Source organism: Giraffa tippelskirchi, chromosome X (genome assembly GCF_054371585.1).
Source record: "Giraffa tippelskirchi isolate mGirTip1 chromosome X, T2T-mGirTip1v1.2.pri, whole genome shotgun sequence".
Classification (NCBI taxonomy): Eukaryota; Metazoa; Chordata; class Mammalia; order Artiodactyla; family Giraffidae; genus Giraffa; species Giraffa tippelskirchi.
This window is the reverse complement of record NC_137289.1, coordinates 133980201-134003216: the sequence shown is the minus strand read 5'-3', so window position 1 is coordinate 134003216 and position 23016 is coordinate 133980201. Positions and strand designations below refer to the sequence as shown.

The 23016-nt window shown below is 45.9% G+C and overlaps 1 protein-coding gene and 1 long non-coding RNA gene across 2 annotated transcripts in view; one reads left to right on the top strand and one right to left on the bottom strand.

Annotated features, from left to right (window-relative positions):
- The window catches only part of LOC145537167 (uncharacterized), a 966757-nt gene extending 955736 nt beyond the window's left edge, over nt 1–11021 (bottom strand). The window contains exon 1 of the long non-coding RNA XR_014076245.1: nt 10797–11021. This is a non-coding gene — a long non-coding RNA (uncharacterized LOC145537167). The remainder of the gene's footprint in view (nt 1–10796) is intronic.
- A 2463-nt stretch (nt 11022–13484) lies between these two features.
- Nucleotides 13485–23016, top strand: part of PTCHD1 (patched domain containing 1) — a 53578-nt gene continuing 44046 nt past the window's right edge. The window contains exon 1 of the mRNA XM_081567955.1: nt 13485–14019. Within this exon, the coding sequence (XP_081424081.1) occupies nt 13669–14019 (351 nt within the window). The 5' untranslated portion in view covers nt 13485–13668. The remainder of the gene's footprint in view (nt 14020–23016) is intronic.

Here is a 23016-nt window from a genome sequence, read left to right as displayed (position 1 = left end):
TCCTACTTTTGCATTCCAGTCCCCTATAATGAAAAGGACATCTTTTTTGGGTGTTAGTTCTGGAAGGTCTTGTAGGTCTTCACAGAATCGTTCAACTTCAGCTTCTTCGACATTAGTGGTAGGGGCATAGACTTGGATTACCATGATATTGAATGGTTTGCCTTGGAAATGAACAGAGATCATTGTATCACTCACACTCACTCACCATCTAATAATAAGTAGAGAAAAAAACTAGCATAAATAATGTTTAAAACAAACAAGCAAAGAAACAAAAAAAAAAACATTGCTGGCGCTAATGTAAAATGGTTCAAGCCCTTTGGAAAACAGTTCAGTAGTCCCTCAAATTGTTAAGCATGGAGTTACTACATGACCCAGCTATTACATTTCTATATGTAACCAAAAGAAGAAAGAACACACATCCATAAAAAAATTTATACACAAATGTTCATAGCAGCATAATTCATAATAGGATTAAAAATATTTCATTAAAATTGTCTAATATTTACAGTGTCCCCATACAGATATCAATGAAAGAATGAAAGTCTAATACTATAAAATGTTGGTGTCTATTCTCTTCAATGTGATTGTTAATTGTATAAATCAAAGTACCCACATGTTGCCTGCATGTGTGTTTCCTAACAAAAATATAAGTTTCCACCAAGGAATGGGGCCTTGTGTTTGGTATGGTCTTTGGTCACCTTCAGGGATGGGTTCTAAAAGGTTATCAGAGGGGAAATCCTCAGGGGTGCACCACAAAGAAGAGAACTGAGATGAACCAAAGAGGGAGGTTTCTGGGAAATTTCACTCATGAAGGCCATACATTTCACTTTCCTCCCTACTCCCAGCACCTCCTCCTTATTTATCTCCTTTTCTTTCTCCCTGCAATGAAGTTGTCTCATTTAAGCAAACTGGCCTTATGATATAATTCAATCCACATGAATCACCAAATTATGGATCTGACCTAATTGACTTTAGCCTCCACACTGTTGTCTCCTCCAGGTTACTGACCTCTCTTGTCCAACTCTTATGTCCAAACCATTACATTCAATCCCTACTTGGTGTAGCTTAGAGTTTAGCACAGTCCATTTTTCCCTTCTTCCTTTACCCTGGCAAGAAGCTCTGTTCTCCAATAGAATTTGGCAAAATAAACTGAAAGTTCTAAGGTTGGATACAGTTTAGACTAGCTCTTTGGAATGAAACTGTCTTCAAAACTCAGGATGCAGTGACTTAGCTCCATTCTGCAATCACATCAGTCCTATCAATTCTATCTCCCTAAAAACGTATCAGTCCTTCTCTTGCTCTCAGTCCCACTGACCTCCACCTTGCTTCAGGCATTTATTATCATGACCTCCAGTCTTGCTGCCCCTTTATCCACCTTCCACGTGGCCACTGGTATAACTTCATAAAGCATAAACCTGGCCATAAACTCTCCTGTTTAAAGCCCTGAAATGACTCCCCAAGACCTTCAGAATCAACACAAAGCTCTTCATCTAGGCTTATAAGTCCCATTTTAACCCAGCTCCTCTCTACTGTTGCAAACTACTGCCCATCCATCTTGAACTATCTGTAGTTCCCACAACAGGCTATGCTTCAAAGTGAAGGAGATATAAAAACTTTCTTAGACCAAAAAAATGACAATTCACTGCCGGCAGAAGCTAAACTCTCTATGGCCACCCTTATCATTTCAAATGTTATTCTCTCTGCAGGAAATATTCTTTCCTCCATGGTAGGTTGGCCAATTCTTTCTCCAAACAGATTTACTGAAGTATAATTTACATACCATAAAATTCACTAGGCTTGACTAACTGCTAACCTTTGAGATTCCATTTGGATGTCATCTCCTGTTTTCAGATGGGTTCCCTCAAAGACAGATCCTGAAACCAAGATGTGGGGGTGAGTGGTTTATTTTGGATGGGATTTTCAGAAAACAGAGTGAGGGAGTGGAAAAGGAGATAGAGAAGAGAGAAAAGTCAGTAAAGGGTGTGTTCACAGTTGGGTTCTTACTGTGGGCAACTGAGGGAAGGGGTCAATTCACTGCAGTGTCTTTGAGAGCCTGTGTGAAACACCTCTCTGAGTTGTCCTACAGAGCCAAAGACATTGGGGTATTTTTTTTCCTGTCCCTCATTAATTGAGGGTCACTCCTAGAGGTGTTGGCTCTCTGGCGCTTCCAGCGTGCCTGCCGTGGTCAGAGAATATCTCAGCCAGAGAGAGGAAGCCATCAGTATATATAGGAACTACCTAGAGTGAACTTCTAGAGCAGGCCAAGAGGGTAAGGATGGAGCACCAGATAGCAGCTCCACACACACTCTTTGCAGCCTTTCCAAATCCTACCTCTGCTTTTCAGATTGGGTTAGAGGAACCGTCTCACTGGTCCCATAGCACCAATATCCTTGCCACACTACACAATTTTCTTGTTTCACTAGTTGGCCTCTGGCCACTGTAATGTAGACACCTCAAAAGTAAGGTCTTTACACATCTTCATTCTCCATATTTAGCAAGATACCTTGGACTTATCAAGCTCAATAATGGGTATGGTTGTTTCAAAGCACTTCATATTCATTATCATGTTTTATACCCCAAAATCTCCCTGCCCTGGAGACACCATCATCTTTATTATTCTGATTTTTATGGACAGAAATCTGAAATCCAGTGATGAGACAGAGCTAGATGGAAGGCCATATTTGCTGATGGCTAGGCCAGTAGCCAAACAACTTCAGTTTCTGCTGAAGGTGGACCACAGGAAGTAATGGCATTCACCCGAGGCTAAACCTTTCAACTCATGGTAGAAAAGGCTTTTCACATGTAGAATAATCCCCTTTACAATATTCAGAAGATGCCTGAAGGTAGAAGCAAAACAGCCCTAGAAATGCCAAGTCGTGTGCTTTGTCTGAAAAAGGATCCTTTGATTTTTTTTTTCTTCTCTCATTTACACTCTCCTAGGAGCTGCCTCCTGATGTAACTTTTCTACAATTCTAATATTTGTGAATATGTAAATCAGATTTTACTATTAATTAATTCACCAACATCATGCCATTCACTAGAAGGAAGTGATCAGCCATGGGGAACAGAATGCCTTGTAGCTCTCTATTTTCAAAAGTCAAAGCAAGAAGTACACAGTTCTAATAACAGAAGGGATGAAGTGCTTTGTTCTTAGGTTATGCTCTGGAGTCCAATTTTTAAAGGGATTAAGTATATAAACATCAAAGAAAGACTGCCCTGAAGCTAAGAACTGTATTAGGAAACTCCCTGCTTTCTCATGTCCCCTGTGCTCATACATAAGACAATGCATCTGGTGATTATAATGGTCTCTGTTCACTTTATACAGCAAAGGAGAGGAAAAGAATTAAAGAATCTTTCCCTTTGCAGTCTAATGACTAGTGGTGAGCCACTAAAAAATGGAAGAATTTCAACAGGCATAAGATCAGAGTCTATTTGGTTGCTTTTTCTGCTATGTATTTTGGAAACCACTTGACAGTTTTCCCTTTTAATATTTTGAGGGATTTTTCTTGGTAGAATCCAGACAAGGACTGCAGAAGTTTTGCCATCTGCAAAAAGAGTGGGTTGGATTAGATCAGCAAACACTTTGGGTTCCATAACAATATTTTTGTTGGTCCACAGAACTCCTCTAAGGAGTACCAACATCAGAAATGAATACAAACACTGAAAAACTGATTAATGGATTGGCCATTGATATTGCCACTTTACAGGACTATTAAATGAATGGCAAATACAGAAATAGCATCAAATTATTTATAATATTCAGGGCATATTATATTATCTGATTACAATGTTTCTGACTGACAGTATGATATCAAGTCAAAGTATTTTAGAAAAAGGAATTAAGTGATTTTCTGCTTAAAAGAATGATTCAAAAGATAAACACGAATTTTTATATCAGATAGGACTGGATTCTATTTATACTTCCATTAGAGTACAACACTGCACAAGACAGTTAATCTCCTTAATCCTCAATTTCCTCTCTTTAAAATGGGTTTGACAATACTTAATAGCTCACAGAGTGATTTTTGCAAATTACATAGGCTAAGATAGGGGAAAGTGCCTAGGGTTAAACTTTGCACGTAAAACACATGAAAATATTCTTTTCCCCATTTTCTATCATTCCTGTGAGTTGTCAGAATCAGTTCAGTTCAGTTCAGTCACTCAGTCATGTCCGACTCTCTGCGACCCCATGAATCACAGCACGCCAGGCCTCCCTGTCCATCACCAACTCCCAGAGTCTACACAAACCCATGTCCATCGAGTCGATGATGCCATCCAACCATCTCATCCTCTGTTGTCCCCTTCTCCTCCTGCCCCCAATCCTTCCCAGCATTAGGGTCTTTTCCAATGACTCAACTCTTCGCATGAGGTGGCCAAAGTATTGGAGTTTCAGCTTCAACATCAGTCCTTCCAATGAACACCCAGGACTGATCTCTTTTAGGATGGATTGATTGGATCTCCTTGCAGTCCAAGGGACTCTCAAGAGTCTTCTCCAACACCACAGTTCAAAAGCATCAATTCTTCAGCGCTCAGCTTTCTTCACCGCCCAACTCTCACATCCATACATAACCACTGGAAAAACCATAGTCTTGACTAGACGGACTTTTGTTGGCAGAGTAATGTCTCTGCTTTTAAATATGCTATCTAGGTTGGCCATAACCTTCCTTCCAAGGAGTAAGCGTCTTTTAATTTCATGGATGCAATCACCATCAGCAGTGATTTTGGAGCCCCCAAAAATAAAGTCTGACACTGTTTCCACTGTTCCCCATTTATTTCCCATGAAGTGATGGAACCAGACGCCATGATCTTAGTTTTCTGAACGTTGAGCTTGAAGCTAACGTTTTCACTCTCCTTTTTCACTTTCATCAGGAGGCTCTTTAGTTCTTCTTCACTTTCTGCCATAAGGGTGGTGTCATCCACATATCTGAGGTTATTGATATTTCTCCAGGCAATCTTGATTCCAGCTTTTGTTTCTTCCAGCCCAGCGTTTCTCATGATGTACTGTGCATATAAGTTAAATAAGCAGGGTGACAATATACAGCCTTGATGTACTCCTTTTCCTATTTGGAACCAGTCTGTTGTCCCATGTCTAGTTCTAACTGTTGCTTCCTGACCTGCATACAGGTTTCTCAAGAGACAGGTCAGATGGTCTGGTAGTCCCATCTCTTTCAGAATTTTCGACAGTTTATTGTGATCCACACAGTCAAAGGCTTTGGCATAGTCAATAAAGCAGAAATAGATGTTTTTCTGGAACTCTCTTGCTTTTTCGATGATCCAGCGGATATTGGCAATTTGATCTCTGGTTCCTCTGCCTTTTCTAAAACCAGCTTGAACATCTGGAAGTTCACGGTTCACGTATTGCTGAAACCTGGCTTGGAGAATTTTGAGCATTACTTTACTAGTGTGTGAGATGAGTGCAATTGTGTGGTAGTTTGAGCATTCCTTGGCATTGCCTTTCTTTGGGATTGGAATGAAAACAGACCTTTTCCAGTCCTGTGGCCACTGCTGAGTTTTCCAGATTTGCTGGCATATTGAGTGCAGCACTTTCACAGCATCACCTTTGAGGATTTGAAATAGCTCAACTGGAATTCCATCACCTCCACTAGCTTTGTTCATAGTGATGCTTTCTAAGGCCCACTTGACTTCACATTCCAGGATGTCTGGCTCTAGGTGAGTGATCACACCATCGTGATTATCTGGGTCATGAAGATCTTTTTTGTACAGTTCTTCTGTGTATTCTTGCCACCTCTTCTTAATATCTTCTGCTTCTGTTAGGTCCCTACCATTTCTGTCCTTTATCGAGCCCATCTTTGCATGAAATGTTCCCTTGGTATCTCTCATTTTCTTGAAGAGATCTCTAGTCTTTCCCATTCTTTTGTTTTCCTCTATTTCTTTGCATTGTACACATGGACATCACCAGATGGTCAACACTGAAATCAGATTGATTATATTCTTTGCAGCCAAAGATGGAGAAGCTCTATACAGTCAGCAAATACAAGACTGGGAGCAGACTGTGGCTCAGATCCTGAACTCCTTATTGGCAAATTCAGACTTAAATTGAAGAAAGTAGGGAAAACCGCTAGACCATTCAGGTATGACCTAGATCAAATCCCTTATGATCATACAGTAGAAGTGACAAATAGATTTAAGGGACTAGATCTGATAGACAGAGTGCCTGATGAACTATGGACAGAGGTTCGTGACATTGTACAGGAGACAGAGATGAAGACCACCCCCATGGAAAAGAAATGCAAAAAAGCAAAATGGCTGTCTCAGGAGGCCTTACAAATATCTGGGAAAAGAAGAGAAGCGCAAAGCAAAGGAGAAAAGGAAAGGTATTCCCATCTGAATGCAGGGTTTTCAGAATAATCGCTCCTAAACTTCAAAAGATTATATTCTAGAATTAGTTCTAATGTTTTCCTTTAAATGTTGCCCCCGATACAAACATATCACTAATGAATAAAATTATTAGGCACAATTTTAAATATGATCATATTGAATTTAGTTGTCTGTTTACATTTATTTCCATTTTAATTAACCTGGTTTAGAAAAAGTTATCAACCCCTTGATTATATTAGTTCAAAGAAACTCTTTAGCTCTAAAATTTCCTTAAAACCAATATAGAAGTGATGGAGGCTGGAAAAGGGAGGAGTAAGTCGGTTTGAATGGATCTGTCCATAGTTCTGAAAGTGAATAAAGTACCTAAACTTAAAGCTAGTTTAACTTAAAGAAAAACCTGAGTTGCACTTAAATTTCAATAAAGTGACATTACTCAGGAATCCCCAGAATGAGAAGTGGTCATCTTCTTTGACCAAGCTCAAAACTTTAGGACCATTACAAGGGAAGAGAGAAGGGGACATCTATCAGCCTAGCCCAGCAATCAAAAGCCTATCAAAAACTGACACAACATTTACATCTCATTAACATGTAGATATCAATAACACTAGATAACAAAGAAGCTCAAAACAGCAAGATGTTAACTCTAGGCTAAAAGTACTCTGAGACTGGAGACCAACCAGATATCATCTATGTCTTTTTGGTTGTGACCTCTCCTCTAAACATTTCCCTTACTCTGGTTCCTATTTTAACACTCAGTATATTTATTCAACCCATTAGACTAAAAATTTCATGATAGCAGGGAATCCCTTGCTCAGTTTCTCCTAGTTGTTGACCACAGTAGAAACTTTCTCACTGAAATAATTCAAATAAAATTGTTCAATTGAGTTAAATTAATCAATGTTGTTTTGGCAGTCAGAAAAAGCTTATTAGATATACGAGCTAGGATTTTAAGAGAACCTTGAAGGACGGAAGAATTTTGAAAGATAGAGAAAAATGTTAAGGCCATGCTTTCACCTTTTTAGGAGAAAAAAAAGCAAAGCAAAGATATGGAACCTACTGATGGCAAAGTGAGCCCAGACACCCAAGTAGTGTCTTCCAAAATGTTTCTTCCTGAATCAGTGTATGAAATACCGTTCATTCTCTCAGCCCTGAGTCCTATGTTTATTCAAGAAAATAATTTTGCATGACTTTTTTTCTTATGTCATGATTGATCATTTTTCTAAAAGATTCATGATGATACTGAGAGCCTACTGAGTTGGCAGGATGTCCTGAAATACTCAGATATCCAATCAGCACACTTTTGAGAGGGGATCATCTACACACAGCAGTGTGCCTCTTTATCTTAAGCAACCTATTAGGACATGCCACACACATGTTCTCTCTTCAACTGCAAGTTTAAACTCTCTTTAGAAGTCACCCTTTGTGTAAACTTTCTGTGAATACAGTGTTGCTTTACATAAAATTGTTTTTTGGTCAAAACAGGGCTGAGTGCCAGTAGATATTTTATACAGGCATACACACACACACACACACACACACACACACACACACACACACACACACACACACAAATGATGTTTGCCAGGGGACCTTCCCCATTCTGAAAAAAAAAAAGTTACACTTTTTCCTTCCCTGCATGTGTTCCCATTCTCCAGAAATCTTACCTGGATGGCATCTTTTAGGATGGCAGAAGCACCCACCACTTAGAAATCTATCAGGGTTATTGAGATTAAGATAGCATAAAGTGATGATAAACAGACTATGCTATGAACCACCCTAAACTGCAGCCACCCAAATATCCTTTGCATGACCCTGCTATGTACAATGACTTCATGGTTGACAGAGATCAGTTTAGGTTTAAGATATATATTAATACATGAAAATATTTTGTTGTTTCTCAGGCAGAAAATGGTGGTGTGATTATTGAAAGCTAGTGCTTGACATGCTTATTTCTAACCTTTTCAAACCAAAAAATCTTTTGTTTTGGGTCCACATTCCCTCCACACCATGATCAATCCCTCTAGCATCTCTGAGCAATAGTGAGCCAAGAGACTGATTCCAAATGTAACAGATGACACAAATTCCCCACCTTTCCCTCCAAGCAGGAATTCTTAACTTATTTGACCAAGGAATTTAGCTTCCCAGGTGATTCATGGTAAAGAATCCACCTGCAAAGCAGGAGACTCAGGTTCGATCCTGGGTCAACAAGATTCCCTGAAGAAGGAAATGGCAATCCACTCCAGTATTCTTGCCTGGGAAATCCCATGGACAGAGAAGCCTGGCAGACTACAGTCCATGGGGTCACAAAGGGTCAGACATGACTTAGCGACTAAACAACATGGTGTTTCTAGTAGTCATGCATGGAATGTGAGAGTTGGACCATAAAGAAGGCTGAGCACCGAAGAATTGATGCTTTCAAACTGTGATGTTGGAGAACACTCTTGGACTGCAAGGAGATCAAACCAGTCAATCCTAAAGGAAATAAATCCTGAATATTCATTGGAAGGACTGATGCTGAAGTTGAAGCTCCAATACTCTGGCTACCTGATATGAAGAGCTGACTTATTAGAAAAGACTCTGATGCTGGGAAAGATTGAAGACAGGAGGAGAAGGGGACAACGGAGGACGAGATGGTCGGATGGCATTACCGACTCAATGGATATGAATTTGAGCAAGCTCCAGGAGATGATGGACAGGGAAGCCTGGCGTGCTGCAGTCCATGGGGTTGCAAAGAGTCAAACATGACTGAGCGACTAAACAACAACAAACATTGCATATGCCTTGCCAAAGCCCTCCTGCCAAAGACCACCAGGACCATGCCAGTAATTGGACAAGTTGGTTTCATTTTTCTTTGCAGCCATGGAGAACTTGCACCATGGAGAACTGAAGGGAGGCTCAAGAAGTAGTTGTTAGAAAGGACTTATTCGAGGATTTGAGCTCATGTTAAAGATTTGGGATAAAGTTTAAGGCAGTGGGGCTTGTTCTGGTTTCAGTGCTCTTGGAAAATTGCATAGTTTTGCCACTGGATATCTTACTGAATCTTTATCTGAAGGGATAGAAGACTAGAGCAAGGCTAAAGCTATAATGTGTTTTTCAACATGCCACAGTAGTCTCTCATATTAGCCAGGGTAGAAACATGTTTGATCATTTTTGTGGCTTGGATAAAGTTCCTGTTTTGTCCATGTTCAGACATGATTATGGAGTGTTTCTAATTTTGCCTAGATCCATCACAGTTACAAAATGACCTTATCTGCCATTTAGTGTTTGGGGGAATGGATATTGCTCCACAGAACACCAAAGCTTAGCTGTGAGTACCAGGACAGGTCCTAGTAACCCCAAGTCCCAGCAGGTTATACTAGGCCAACTTGTGGGTGGCAGGGACTGATTTTCTTCCCCCCACACACACACATATTCAGTCAGAAAAGACTAGAATGTAACAAATATCATTTACTGTTTGTGATACTCCAGCACAGTATTAAGTGCCCTACATCTTTAACCTATTTAATCTTCACAGCAACTCCATGGAGTAAGTACAACCAATATTCCCATTTTCCAGAAGTGAAAAGTGTGGCATAAAGAGGTTAAGTTACTACCCAACATAAGCAATAGAGCAAGAATTCAACTTAGCGGCTATAGACCAACAGCCTTAACCTCCACCTATTGTAGAGGTTATTGTCTATATGTACAATAAATTATGAGCAGAGATTACCTTTCAAAGACAATGGGAGTACAGGGATGCAGGTGCCTTTTTCTCTTCTCTTTCTTGTCCTTATTATCTAAATTATCTACAATTAATATGTATTCTTTTTCAATCAGAAAAAGGAATAATTTACGAATGTACTTATGGAAGTTCTGTAACCAAGCCAAGGTCACCGTCCTAATGCAAACCCAAGTCTTGAGTGCTGTCAAAGCTCCCCTGAATGTCTGAATCAAAAGAGAAGACATCAAATGGGGAGGAGGCAACGCCCTCTCTGCACACGCGCTTTCTCTCTCTCTCTTACTCCAACTCAATTACTCCAACTCAATTTAGATCATATTAACTGGATTTCTCGCATTAAAAAGTGGCAGGAAGACCCACTCTGGGGCCATTCCGTGTCTCTGAATTAAAGCCGGGAGAGTGGAAGTCCCCCAGCATGCCCCACACACAGAAGAACAATTAGGAATTGAATTGAGAGGACTAGAACTAAATACCTCGGTCTTCAAGTAAAGACTCTTTCCTGGTGGGAGAACAACACTCCCACTCGCCAGGTGAGCTCTGCTGAGTTTGTCCCTCTCTAGGACGCAGCCCAGGCACTGAGAGCGGGACGCCAGCACTGCAGCCTGCGTGAGGGCTTACATGAAAGGGCTGAAAATTCTAGGGAGGGCAGTGAACCGAGGTTAGGCGGGAACCATTGGGAGGGACAAAGACTTCAGAATGAAAAGAGCTTTGCGGAAATGTTAAAGGCGCCGGATCAGACCTGTAGGCTGCTTTCCCTTCTCTCACTGCGCTGGCGGCAGAGCACACGAAACATCTTTGTTTGCTCCCGGCGCAGAGACCGACTTTAGGCCTCCTGAGAGGTGCCCACCCACCAGCTGCCGCTGGCTCGGTGGCAAAGAACTGGGCTCGCAGTCATTCCCGCTGCCATCGCACCCCCCCCCTCCCCCGGTCCTTTCCTTCTTTCCGTCTGCCCCGGCCGAGAGCCACGAGAGGCAGCCTCCCTGCCATTTAGCACCTCAGCTGCGCAGTGGTGGGTGGTTTCCCAAAACGTGTGCCCTCGCAGCCGCTCGCGCTTGAGTCGCCGCTTTCAGGGGCACAAGTCAATGAGGCTTTTCCCTCCGCGATCATCGTGAATCAGCAAAGCGCTGCAGAGCCGCGGCGTCTCCGCGGGCAGAAATTAAGATGATGGGGGAAGGGCACAAGTGGAGTGTTGCAGGGGAATTTCTAGCCCCTCCCGGGAATGGCAGTTCGGGGGGGGGGGGGCGATGTCGGCTGGAAGCTGCCAGAGGGAACCTTTGGAAATTGAGAGCGGTGAACTGGAGGGAGCCTTAGGAAACAGAGAGCGGTGTGGGGAAGAGTGAGGCTAAGCTGAGAAAGTGGACGGGAGTCTGGCTGGGCAGGAGGACCCCGGGAGCGCAGGCTGAGCTGAGCCGGTTCGCCCCTGGGGTAGGCAGCCCGGCCGCTGCAGGTGTTGCTGAGGGAATATAGGATGGAGGGTCTGGAGCGGGGGAAGGGAGGAGAGGAACCAAAAAAAGGAGGATTTCCCAGCCCACGACTTCCTGTTTCTAACGTGCAAGTTCCCAAGTTCAGTTGGAGAAGTGGAGGGCCGCTAGGCATTGGGGAATCTGCGATGGGAACGTTAGGGAAATACCTCCCTCAGTCGCGTTCTCCCATCCGTTCCCCTGTCCCTCTCTTCTTTCTCCTCTCTCTCTCTGGCTTCTTCCTCCTCCTCGTCCTCCTCTCCCTATCCCGTCTTCCTTCAGCTTTGATTAATATGCATGTCCATGCTCAGTAGTGCGGGCCACACTCCAGGGGCCGCGCCTCCTGTCACCGCCGCCTTTCGCTCGACCCTTGGCACCAAGAGGCCAAGCGAGAAAGACTAGAGGCGTGGGATGAGAAGACCGAGCGCTCAGAGCGCGAAGCCCGGGGACCCCTCTCCGCGCCCCGTTCCCCCCCCCCCCAGCTGGACAGAGCGCCTCAGTTGCCCAGACTCCGAGGTTCCGCTCGGTCTGCGTGGCAATGGATGGATCCCGCGGCTTGGAGCGCGCAACAAACCGCGCTAAATTGTACCTGTGCGTGGCCGTTCCCGCCGCCGCCGCAGGTCTATCCCGGGCCCGAAGCAGGCGCCCGCCTTCTCGGGGAATTCTCTGGAGGGGGTGTGCGAAGGGAACCACCGTGGCCGCCTGCTAGCTCACGCCTGGCGCGCACAAGCACACGCCCAACTTTGCCGAGCCGTCGGCGCCCCCCCTCCGCCCGGGTTCCCCCGCGCCCCCTGCGGCTCGGCACTCTCGGAGACCACAGCTCTCCAGGTCTAAGATAAGGTGTCCCCCACTCCCACACTCTCGCATTTAAGGAGGAGCGGGCAGGGTGGAGGAGAGAAGGGGAGTAATGCTACTGACTCCCTGACCAGCTGTTCACAAACACTCTACGCCCGCAGGGGCGCCCGCTCCACCCCCGCCAGGTCCCCCAGACCCGCCAGTGACGACACAGAGAGGAGGAGGAGGAGGCAGTGCAGAGAGGCGGGAGTCCAGCAGCACCAGAGCCCTGGCGACCGGCGGCTCCACGGACTGAGCACCGTTATCAGCCACTTTTATTACTGGGGTCAGGATGAGAAGGTTGGGGGCGCACAGCAGAACTGTCTAACCCACTCCGGAAGAGACCCTCATGGAGAACGAGGAGACTCTCTACAGGCGCCTTCGGAGTGGACGTGTCCCAGACGCACAAGCGGACTCTGGTCCCGCGGAAGCTGCAGTGTTGGGGATATTTTAAATGGCTCTTACTTGAGAGGAGGCGTGATTTCCACGTTCGAGCGTCTTCGCTCCCCACCCCCTCTCCGCACCAGCCAGTGCGCGCCACCACCTGAGCTTGGCGAGAGCCGGGGCGCACGCAATCTTCAGCCTCCTCCTTTCCGCCTCTGGGGGGTATTCGGCTCTGAGTCCGTCCGCCCGACGCCCCCCGGGACAACTCTTTACTTTTTGTTTGGAAAATCAGGGCCATTTCTTTATTCGTCTCTGGGTCTCCCCGGAGGAGCACAGGGGAGGGGAGGGCGCGCGCGGCGGGCCGGGCCAGAGGAGGGGAGTGCTGGGTGGGGAGGGGACTGGGTGTAGCCTGGAATTCTCCGTCCTCGTGTTCCTAGGCTGGCGCGCAGAGTCTCCCCGCGATAGCGCCGCCGCCGCTCCCCGCGCCACCCCGTCGTTGGCCTCGGGGGTCGGGTGAGTGGGGTCATGACGCGCCGCGGGGGCCGCCCCGGGCCCCTCCCGCGCTGAACCGGGACGCTGCCCCGCCGCGCGGAGCCCCTCGGGCGGGGAGGCGGCGGGGGGTGGGGAGGGCGCACGGGGTAGGGCGGGGTGGGGGCGGCGCGGAGGCCGCCAAGCTGGGGGGCTCTCCGGGCGGGCGCGGCCGCGGGCAGGAGGGCGTGTCTCCGGCCCGAGGGGACCCTCCCGAGGCGCGGCGCGGGACTCCCCGATGGTGGTGCCGCGGCTCCGGGAGAGCACCGGGTCTCGCCTCCGCCGCCGCCGCCGCCGCCGCCGTCGCCGCCGCGGGCGCCACCACCGCCGCCGCCGCCGCCGCCGCCGCCCGAGCCCGCGCCGAGCGTGCGCCTCGCCCTCCTCCCGCGCCCGCTCTGCTCTAGGATGCTGCGGCAGGTTCTACACAGGGGCTTGAGGACGTGTTTCTCCCGGCTCGGCCACTTCATTGCCAGTCACCCTGTCTTCTTCGCCTCGGCGCCGGTGCTCATCTCCATCCTGCTCGGCGCCAGCTTCAGCCGCTACCAGGTCGAGGAGAGCGTGGAGCACCTGCTGGCGCCCCAGCACAGCCTCGCCAAGATCGAGCGCAACCTCGTCAACAGCCTCTTCCCGGTCAACCGCTCCAAGCACCGGCTGTACTCGGACCTGCAGACCCCTGGGCGCTACGGCCGGGTCATCGTCACCTCCTTCCAGAAAGCCAACATGCTGGACCAGCATCACACCGACCTGATCTTAAAGGTGAGAGGGGGGCGGGCTCGGGCAGCCTCTGCTGGCGCCGCTGCCGCGGTGGGGCTGGCTGTGCGCAGGGGTCCGGGCTGAGAGCGCCGCCTCTCCCATCCCAGGCGACTGCCGCAGGGGCTCTGCTGCACCGCGCGCCCCTCGAAGGCCTCCCGGAGCCTCCCAGCCTCCCGGACGGGTAGTGTCCGGGCCCGGCCCGGCCCTGCCCTGGCCGCTGTCGCCGCCACCCCGGCAGTCGCTGCAACAGTTGGGGCGGCGGCGGCCACCGTGCTGTGATCGGTGCGCTTGTTTTGGATGCAGTGGTCTTGGGGGCGGGGAGGCTGTGGGGTAACTGGGCCAGAAGGAGCCCAACTAGAGAAGACATTCTAGAAAGTCCTGCTACTTGAAAACAAAATACTCTCTGGGAGGGGGGCGGGGGGCGGATTCAGAGAGCCTGCTCCCCTGTCCTCCTTTCTGCTTCCTTGCTCCAGTCGGGGAGTGGAGTGTTTTGGAAGAGGCTGCTCTGAGGGGCTATGTGTGGGCCGAGGAATGTGAAGCGGGATGGTAAAGAAGAAGTGTGCTCCCGGAAAGCAGGGGCTGCCCTCTTCCCCGGGCGAGGTGGCCATCTCTGTCTTCCCGAGTGGGAAATGATGTTTGTAATTCGCAGTCGGTTCATATTTCACAGTAGCTCCCCTCCTTCAAGATGCAAAAAGTTCTCTGGGAAAGAGGAGGGGGGTTCACTGATCCACTTGTATGTGGGTGCGTTTGGGGGTGAGGGTCAGAGCAAGAGAGTGAGGACAGGAGCCAGGCTGCGTGGCCATGACAAGAGCACAGTAAACCGAGCAGCTGCTTAAAGGGTGACACTGGGAGAAACAGGTTGTGCCACAGCCCCAGGTGAGAATTTGGTGTAAAAAGTGAGGTCAATGGTGATAACTTTCAGGAAGTTCCCAAGAAAAGCAGAAGAGTGAGGATTAGAGATGGAAAAGTGAAGACCTGAGGAAAGAAAAGCCAAGATAGGTTAGAACGTTCCATCCCAGTCCTGGTGGGGATTCTGGGTCTTGTTTACTGAAGGTCCTCCTCTGGGGAGGGCACACAGGAACCAGTCTGGGCTGGAGCCCTGGGGTGGTGAGGTGGAAGGTGCTGGTCTTCTGTGGGGCCAGATCTAGGATTGGAGGCTGGGTAGATTTCTAATCTACTTCTCCCACCAGGAGTCAGCCAGTGAGCCCAGGGAACTGTTTCCTTCTCTTTCCCTCTGCAGGTAAACCCCCTAGAGACAAGCTCTTTTTCCTGTATAATTTTCCACCGTCTATTTGTTGACATCAATCAGTAATTAGTAATGAAAGGAATCTGAGTAGAGACTCAATGGAATTAGGACCTTTCCACATTGGGTGGCTTGTGATATTTTTAACGACACACACATCATCACACATACTCATCACGGAACCTTAGTAACATCAATCCTGAGTTGTCTGCTTTTCTGATGAATACACTCCCAACATCAAAGTACCCCCCCATGCTTCAGTTAATATATTTTGACACACACATAAATACTGCTACAAATGTTTTTCCCAGAAAATATGTAATAATTTCACCATAGGCTTAAGGAAAACTATACTTTAGCCAGTCCTGACAGTTAGAAAACTGCTCCATTTTTTGATAGATGATCTATTTAAATGATGTTTCTCTTTGTTTTTATTTTATTTTTTGAGGTGATGGTCCCACTGGCTTTTTGTTTTCCCTAACAATCCATCACGCAACTATGATGGGCAGTCACCAGTTACGTTCACTCTCAAGGTTAATGAGACATCAACAGGCATGTCAGATCTCTTTTCAACTGGATTGTTTCTCGGATTTGATTTTGATCTGTTCAGGACAGAAAACTCTATTAGAAGAGAAAGTTGGGAGTGGAGAGACAGGGAGGCTGGCTTTGCTTCATACCTAAAGGGCAACTTTAAAGGACTGCGGTCTTGTGAGTGAATTGTTTTAAAAAACGGGGTGTTTTTTCATGCTCTAGGTTTCTGGGGAAGATCAATCCAAGTAGAATAATGGTGAGAACTCATTTCTAGCTGATGGCTCTCTGGTGAAAATGAATTCACAGAGCTTATGAAAACCTCGACTCGGGCAACTGAGGGAATTGCCTTCAATTTTATATATCCATTGTTTTCTTCTTATATCCAACCTCTCTATGTGGTAGGCGTGGAGCCGGGGGCCAGAAAAATGGACCCTTGGTAGTCATGGTAATGTAAAGTGTAGGAACAAGCACTGACTTTCTTCCTCTCTTTTTCTATGAAAGACATGAAAGATTAGTCCTTTACAAAAGGTGTTAGGAGTGAGAGTCACTGTTTTCTACCCTTCCTGGTGTTACTCTGATACTTTGTTGCTGGCATCAAGGAGACAAGACACTTAACATTGTACACAACACCAGCTGGCCCCTGCCTGTTTTATCACATCACAGGGGAAGTAAAGTAGACAAAGCAGAACCAGGCTTTGAGGCTTTCTTAGGCCGCATGACAAAACTGAGGAAGTAGCTCCCAGGGTTGTGTCATTTACTCCTCCTCGGGCTCTGGGGGTGTACCTATGCAGTGAAGGCGAGCCTGCTTGGAATATTAGTCCAGCTACTTTCTGATCCATAACAGACTGAAGAAGGGATGATGACAAAAAGTGAACACCCAGTTTGATGTTTTTTAAAATATTGGGTTGGCCCGAAAGTTCATTTGGTTTTCAGTATGCTGCTACAGGAAACCCAAATGAACTTTTTGGCCAACCCAATATAATTGGGAGTATCACAGAAACAAAAATAATCCAATTTGCAAACTCAGCTCATCTGCCTTGGAGGAGCTTTCTCAAATTCGTGCAAGTGACATGACTGCCATACACTGACCTCTGCAGTATAGAATCTGACCACAAACTACAAGAAGAGGGATTCTCCCTAGCAATGGTTTCCTCTGAAGGCTACAAAGCAAAGATGTAATTTGGGGTGAAGGTAGGTGGGGCCTGATGATGCTGGTAAGAGGCCAGCCATTAATTTCTGAACCCTTTTAAATACATGTTGATCTTCAAAAGTCTTCATTTTTGCTAGAAGATTAAATTTAGCTCATTATTATATCTTAACAGAAAATCCAGGATGTTCACCTCAGAGCAAATTTCAGAGTAGTGCCTCACGGACTTATATGGACATGCTTCTTTTTGATCACCTAAAGTGAAGTGTGAGCAAGTCCTAGTTGATAACTGATCTGGCTGTGACTATGACAGTACTTGATTTCTTCCAGGATCATCTGTGTAAAGAACCAGTTCAGCTTACTCCTTCTAATAATGATATCACCTTTATAACAGCTTAGTTATAAACTTGTAATACATTTAAATACAGCAAACACTGAAGGGTAGGCAGGCAGGAAAAATGGTGTGGTTCCATTTTACAGTTGAGAAAACTGCTCCTTAGAAATTAACCGACTTACGTATAGAAAAAAAAAAAAAAAAAAAAGGACAGAACCAGGACTGTGACCCAGCGTTTTGACTCCCAGCCCACTGCTCTTCTCACTATCATATAATAAACTCCTTGAGTGATTTAAAATGTACATTTCTAGTATCCAAATATATTTGATCAAAATCTCATCCCCATTTAACAGCAAAAGTAGAATCATAAGGACATTCTCTTGACTGACGCTGCCCCATGTCAATGGAAAGTCCACATGCCCAAAGTAATACATTTATTATTAGCAATATACAAAGAGAGAATATTTTAGGGGAAAAATCTCTGGACGATTGAACACAGCGATTTCCTGTTTGAGTGCTGTTCACGGCCCAGGTCGGGGTGGATTGAACCCCAGTGCTCAGTAACACAGTCCCCAGCACATGGCAGACCTTCAGTAACTGTCTAAGGGATCTGCCCCCATCTGCTTAGATGTTTACGTGATTGGCAAACAAAATGCCACCAGAACTACTCTGAAAGGTATTTTCAAAATGACATTTTTATGTTTACAACTTTATAGGCAGCTTCTAAGGCTTCTCTTCTTCCAAGATACCATCCTTCCTTTCTCTTTTTCCAAGATCACCTCTGTAGTCATATCTAAACCCATCTAAGTTTTGAGATTGGCTAGGGGCATCTCCTTCACATCTTGTCCTCTTCTTCAGAAGGACCTCATAGGCTGTTTGACTCCAAACCAAGGGGAGGTCATGTACTCACTCTGCAGACATTCTTTCTTTTACTGGGGAATCTCATTTTGTTCAAATATCAACTGTCTATGTTATGTAAACTTTTTATGTTTAAATATACTAAGGAGAAAAAAAAGTTGCAAAATGAGATTAATAGAATTTAACTTAGAACTCTTTAACTCAAGCTTTCCACGAAGGGCAGCACAACTGCTAGCTCAGGGTCACAGAGACCTGGTAGCTGGATCAAGATCTCAGTTTTCCAAATACTGTCTCAGCACTTTCAATCATTACAGGAAGCGCCATCATTTCTTTCTCTCCAGTCTAAGGATCGGCAAATGCCAGCCTTTTTTTGAGCTTAGACATTTTTACATTTTTAAAAAAATTGTAACAAAACAAAAACAAAGAATAATATGAGACAGAGATGGCCCATGCCTCTCAAAGCCTAAAATATTTACTCATAATATTTACATAAAGAAGTTCCTCTACTGTATTCCAAACCTTCTATACTATATTCCAAACCTCCCTGACTGGAACAATTTCAGACGTTAATGCTGTTAAATCATCTCTAAGGTAGTGGTTCCGAACCAGGGGGGACTGTGCCCTGCAGGGGACATTTAGCAATGGTTGGAGACATTTTAGCTCACATCTGGGGGTGACTTGCTCCCAGCATTTAGTGGGTGGAGGTCATGGATGCTGTTAAACATCCTCTCAGTGCAGAATAGCCCCCTGCCACTTCCCACAGCAAAGAATGATTTGGCCCCAAGTCCTGCCTGAAAGGGTTCATTTGTATATTTCTTTTGTTCTGTCAGGATTTTTTCATCTGCATTGATTATGTAAAATGAAAAAATGCCAAAGAGAAGTTCACGTCCAAAAATTTTATAGAAGTTTGACTGGGTACAAATAGTACAACCTCGGAGGACATGCTCGTATGGGTGGTGAGGCAAAGACCAGATTTGCCAGCGTACATTCCCCAAGAGACAGCTATCTTGCTCTCGTACAGCTCTGTCCTTGATGGTCCAAATCCCACTCCAGAGGGACCCAAGAAACTGAATACAGTCTAACTGCCTGAATGGTAATGCTGGCCTTGCAACTGGTCAGAGTGTCTACTACTGGCAGGCCTGGCCCCCAGTCCTGGCCGTCACCCACTAGGCCCGGCTTCTCCTGATGGTACGTAAGCTCCCACTGTGAGCAGTGACCTGCCGAGGAGGCAGAAGGCAGCACTTTATTGCCTGGCCTAGCTGCTTTGCTTTGCTGAACATTAAGTGACAAAGGAAGGGCTTGTATCCAGAGGACAGAGATAGAAGACCCTTGGGTTTGGAAGGCACCTTAAAGGTCACCTCCACTGACACTGGAATGTGCTCTTAGAATCTCAGGGTGCTTTGTCTGGTGACAGGTACTACAATGCTTTGGGTAGCCCAAGTCCCTTCAATGAGTGACCCAAGTGGCAGGTACTCTTAGAGAAGACTGAGGCCAGGCCTGAAAGAGTGGCATGTGTGTGTGTCTGCTGCACCAGGAGCAAAGTAAGGGGAGGGTGAGATCTCGTTTCATTCTCCTTGCATATCATAGAAGGTGCATCCGAAAAATCCAAGTTCAGTATCATTCTAGGGTTGTCTGACTTCTAAGCACATGTCATGTGTGTGAATAGCATCCTCCAGTGCCCACACTGTTTGTCTCATTTAGATTTGAGGCGCCATCTTTTACTCTCCTGTGTAGGTAAGCATTGGGGACAAACTTTGGGTAAACTGCTAATTTAAACTGGAATTTAAATATAAAGCTGTAGTGTGAGAGGAAGCCCACCTTTTTAATGGCTCAGTATCTTGACAGATGCCACATTAGAGTTAGAGAAGGAGGCTTTTTTTTTTTTTTTTTTTTTTAACGAACACAAAGACTGAACCTCTCAGGATTCACCAGACTTACAATCCTACTATAGCAGCTGAGCATTTAGCCGGTGACTTCCTGTGATAATAACTAAGAGAAGGAGAAGAAAGCTAACAGAAGTTATTTGCTTCCTGCCTGAGAGGTTGCAGCATCCCTGGCACACGAGCTCGGGGATCTAATCAGCTGTGACTCTGTGGTATACACCATCTGGTACCTGACTTTGGGGCTCAGTGTGAGCCCCAAGTGATACCTGAGATAGGCTTGAAGCAGACCTTTGAAGTCACCTGCTTGCTAGCACATCACAGCAAGCAGGCCTGTCTGCAGCCCTGCCTGTGCTGCCGCCACATGCCCGGAAGGCCACAGAATTTCCGAGGAATCCTGCCAGACTGATTTAATGACCAGCAGGGGAGGTGAGTAATCTCTAACCTTTAAAAGACAAAAAAAAAAAAAAAAACGGAAATCAACACCAGTTGTTATTTCATATGGGAAGCCCTGAATAATATGTCATACCTTCGACTCCAGAAGTCATATTTTGAACAAAATAAGTCAGTGAGGGAGCAGGGAAGCTATTTTTATCTTCATGCTCTCTAAGAAGTCCTCCTGAGAATACTGTTTTGGGTATTTTGAAAGATCCTCTTTGTTAGGTCTTCTACTTTAGGTTTACCTTGTGGGCTTCAGATATGGTCAAGGTGAGGACTGGAGTGCCGCCTTGGGATGTGATATCCCAAAACATCGGCAAAGAAGCAAGGACATGAAGTAGAGAGTAGCAGGAAGCCAGTCAAGGGAGTGTTCTCAAACAAGCGTCCACTGTGGGCACCCGGCACCCAGCCTCACTGGGGAACTCTGGGAGATGCTGGATAACTTCTGTCCAACTTATCCCAGCTGTGGGTAAAGGACCTGGCTGTTCACACACACCCCCCATCCCCCGCCACATCTCCAGCCACCATTAGTTGATCCGGGACATGAAATAGTCTCTAGCGATCCCAGATGCCACATGTGTCCCTGTAATCAGAATTGTTTTTGTGGTTGCTCTTTTATGAAAGGCACAGGCAAAGAGCTGCAGGCGTCTGGCGAGTGGCCTTGACCTGTAGAGGTGAGTGAGAGGAGAGAATGTGGGTGGGACTCTGAGAGCATCTCCACCCATCTAGAGACAGACAGCTAGGAGTGTAGGGCCTGCATTGCTAAGGGGTGTTCCTTGCTTCTGGGCAAGAATCATCCAGCATAGCTGTTCAGTTATTCCTGAATTTTGATAGGTAACTGCCATTTTCAGTTTTGCCACTGGATGGTGGTAAAGAGGATTCCAGGCCGGACCTGGACGCCACCCGGTTTTATAAGGCAGGCCCCCACACTTGAGTGGCCGGTGTCCAGCCCCTCTTCCCCTCCCATAGCCCCCTTCTCCACACATGTACCTGCCTTGTTCTCTCCCCTAGAAAAGCATTCACTCCTTATCATGAGGTCAGACTTACATGCCTCCTACTTTATGAGGCCTTCCCAAATTCAGGGCTCCCTCCCTCCCTTAAATCCATCTGTCTTTCTGTTGTATCCACATTCTTTAATGCTTAAGTATATAGTATTATATAGTTTGCCTCCCTGATAACTCAGTTGGTAAAGAATCTGTTTGCAATGCAGGAAACCCTGGTTCAATTCCTGGGTCAGGAAGATCCCCTGGAGAAGGGACAGGCTACCCACTCCAGTACTCTTGGGCTTCCCTGGTGGCTCAGCTGGTAAAGAATCCACCTGCAATGTGGGAGACCTGCGTTCGATCCCTGGGTTGGGAAGATCCCCTGGAGAAGTGAAAGGCTACCCACTCCAGTATTCTGGTATGGAGAATTTGATGGACTGTATAGTTCATGGAGTCACAAAGAGCCGGACACGACTGAGTGACTTTCACTTTCTTTCATATAATTTGCTGTAATGTCGTGTGATACTTTCTCTTAAGCAACATCATAAAGCTCTTCAAGGGTAGCACCATGGCTTACATCCCAAATCTCTCCTAGAAACCAGTATAACATGGAGTGTACAGCAGGTGCTTAATAAATTGTTGCTGCTTGACGGCTCATAGGGTATAGAATGTGGTATGCCTTCCCTATTCATTTATTTTGCTCAAATATAATTTTGCCAGGTAGCATGACCATGTGATTTTTTCAGATCTGTCTTTATTTCTCATCCTTGATAAATTTTGGTTTCAAACTTGATGATAAGCAATAAGCATCCATTCTGCCTCAGGATCTGCTGACACTTACTTTATATGAGGAGAAACTCATATAAAGAAAAACCAAGCCCAAACCCTGAACACCTCTTTTGGTTCAAGTAGTTTGGCAAAGTGTAAATTTGACCTTAGTCTCCAGGAGTCCATTCCCATTTGGGAGGGCAGAGCACTCTGCAGTTCCCAGCAAACACCCTCAAAGTCAGCTCTCCACTACACACATCCTTACTTGCATAAAGTGAAGTCTCAAAAACCACTGGCCAAACCTATACTCAAATGTAAACATGAAACACATTAAAAAAAAAAATCAAGGACAAGTGGTTTTCACAGCTGTTAGCATCAGAGTTCAAGAGATCACTGTTGTGATGTCATTCAGCCTTTCATTTTTCAAGAGGGAGCCCAGGGTAACAGAAAGACTGGTTCTTAGAGATAAACTTAAAAATGATGCTGGTACAAAATCAGTGTATCTCTGGTGAGTTTAAGAGACACACTTGTTCAGTTGCTAAGGCATGTCCGACTCTTTGCAACACCAGGCTTCCCTGTCCTTCACTATCTCCCGGAGTTTGCTCAAATTGACATCCATTGTCACTGATACTATCCAACCATCTCACTAGAACTGTTCATTTCTCAGCATTCAAGGTGAGATTCCTTTGCCCATTCTTCCATGGGCTCCACAAATTTGTCAAATACCATGGCTTTGTCAGTTCCTTATAAGTGTCTCAATAAAAAGGCATCTCTACTAAACAACTAGCATAAATGCCCCCCCAAAAATTTCAGATGCT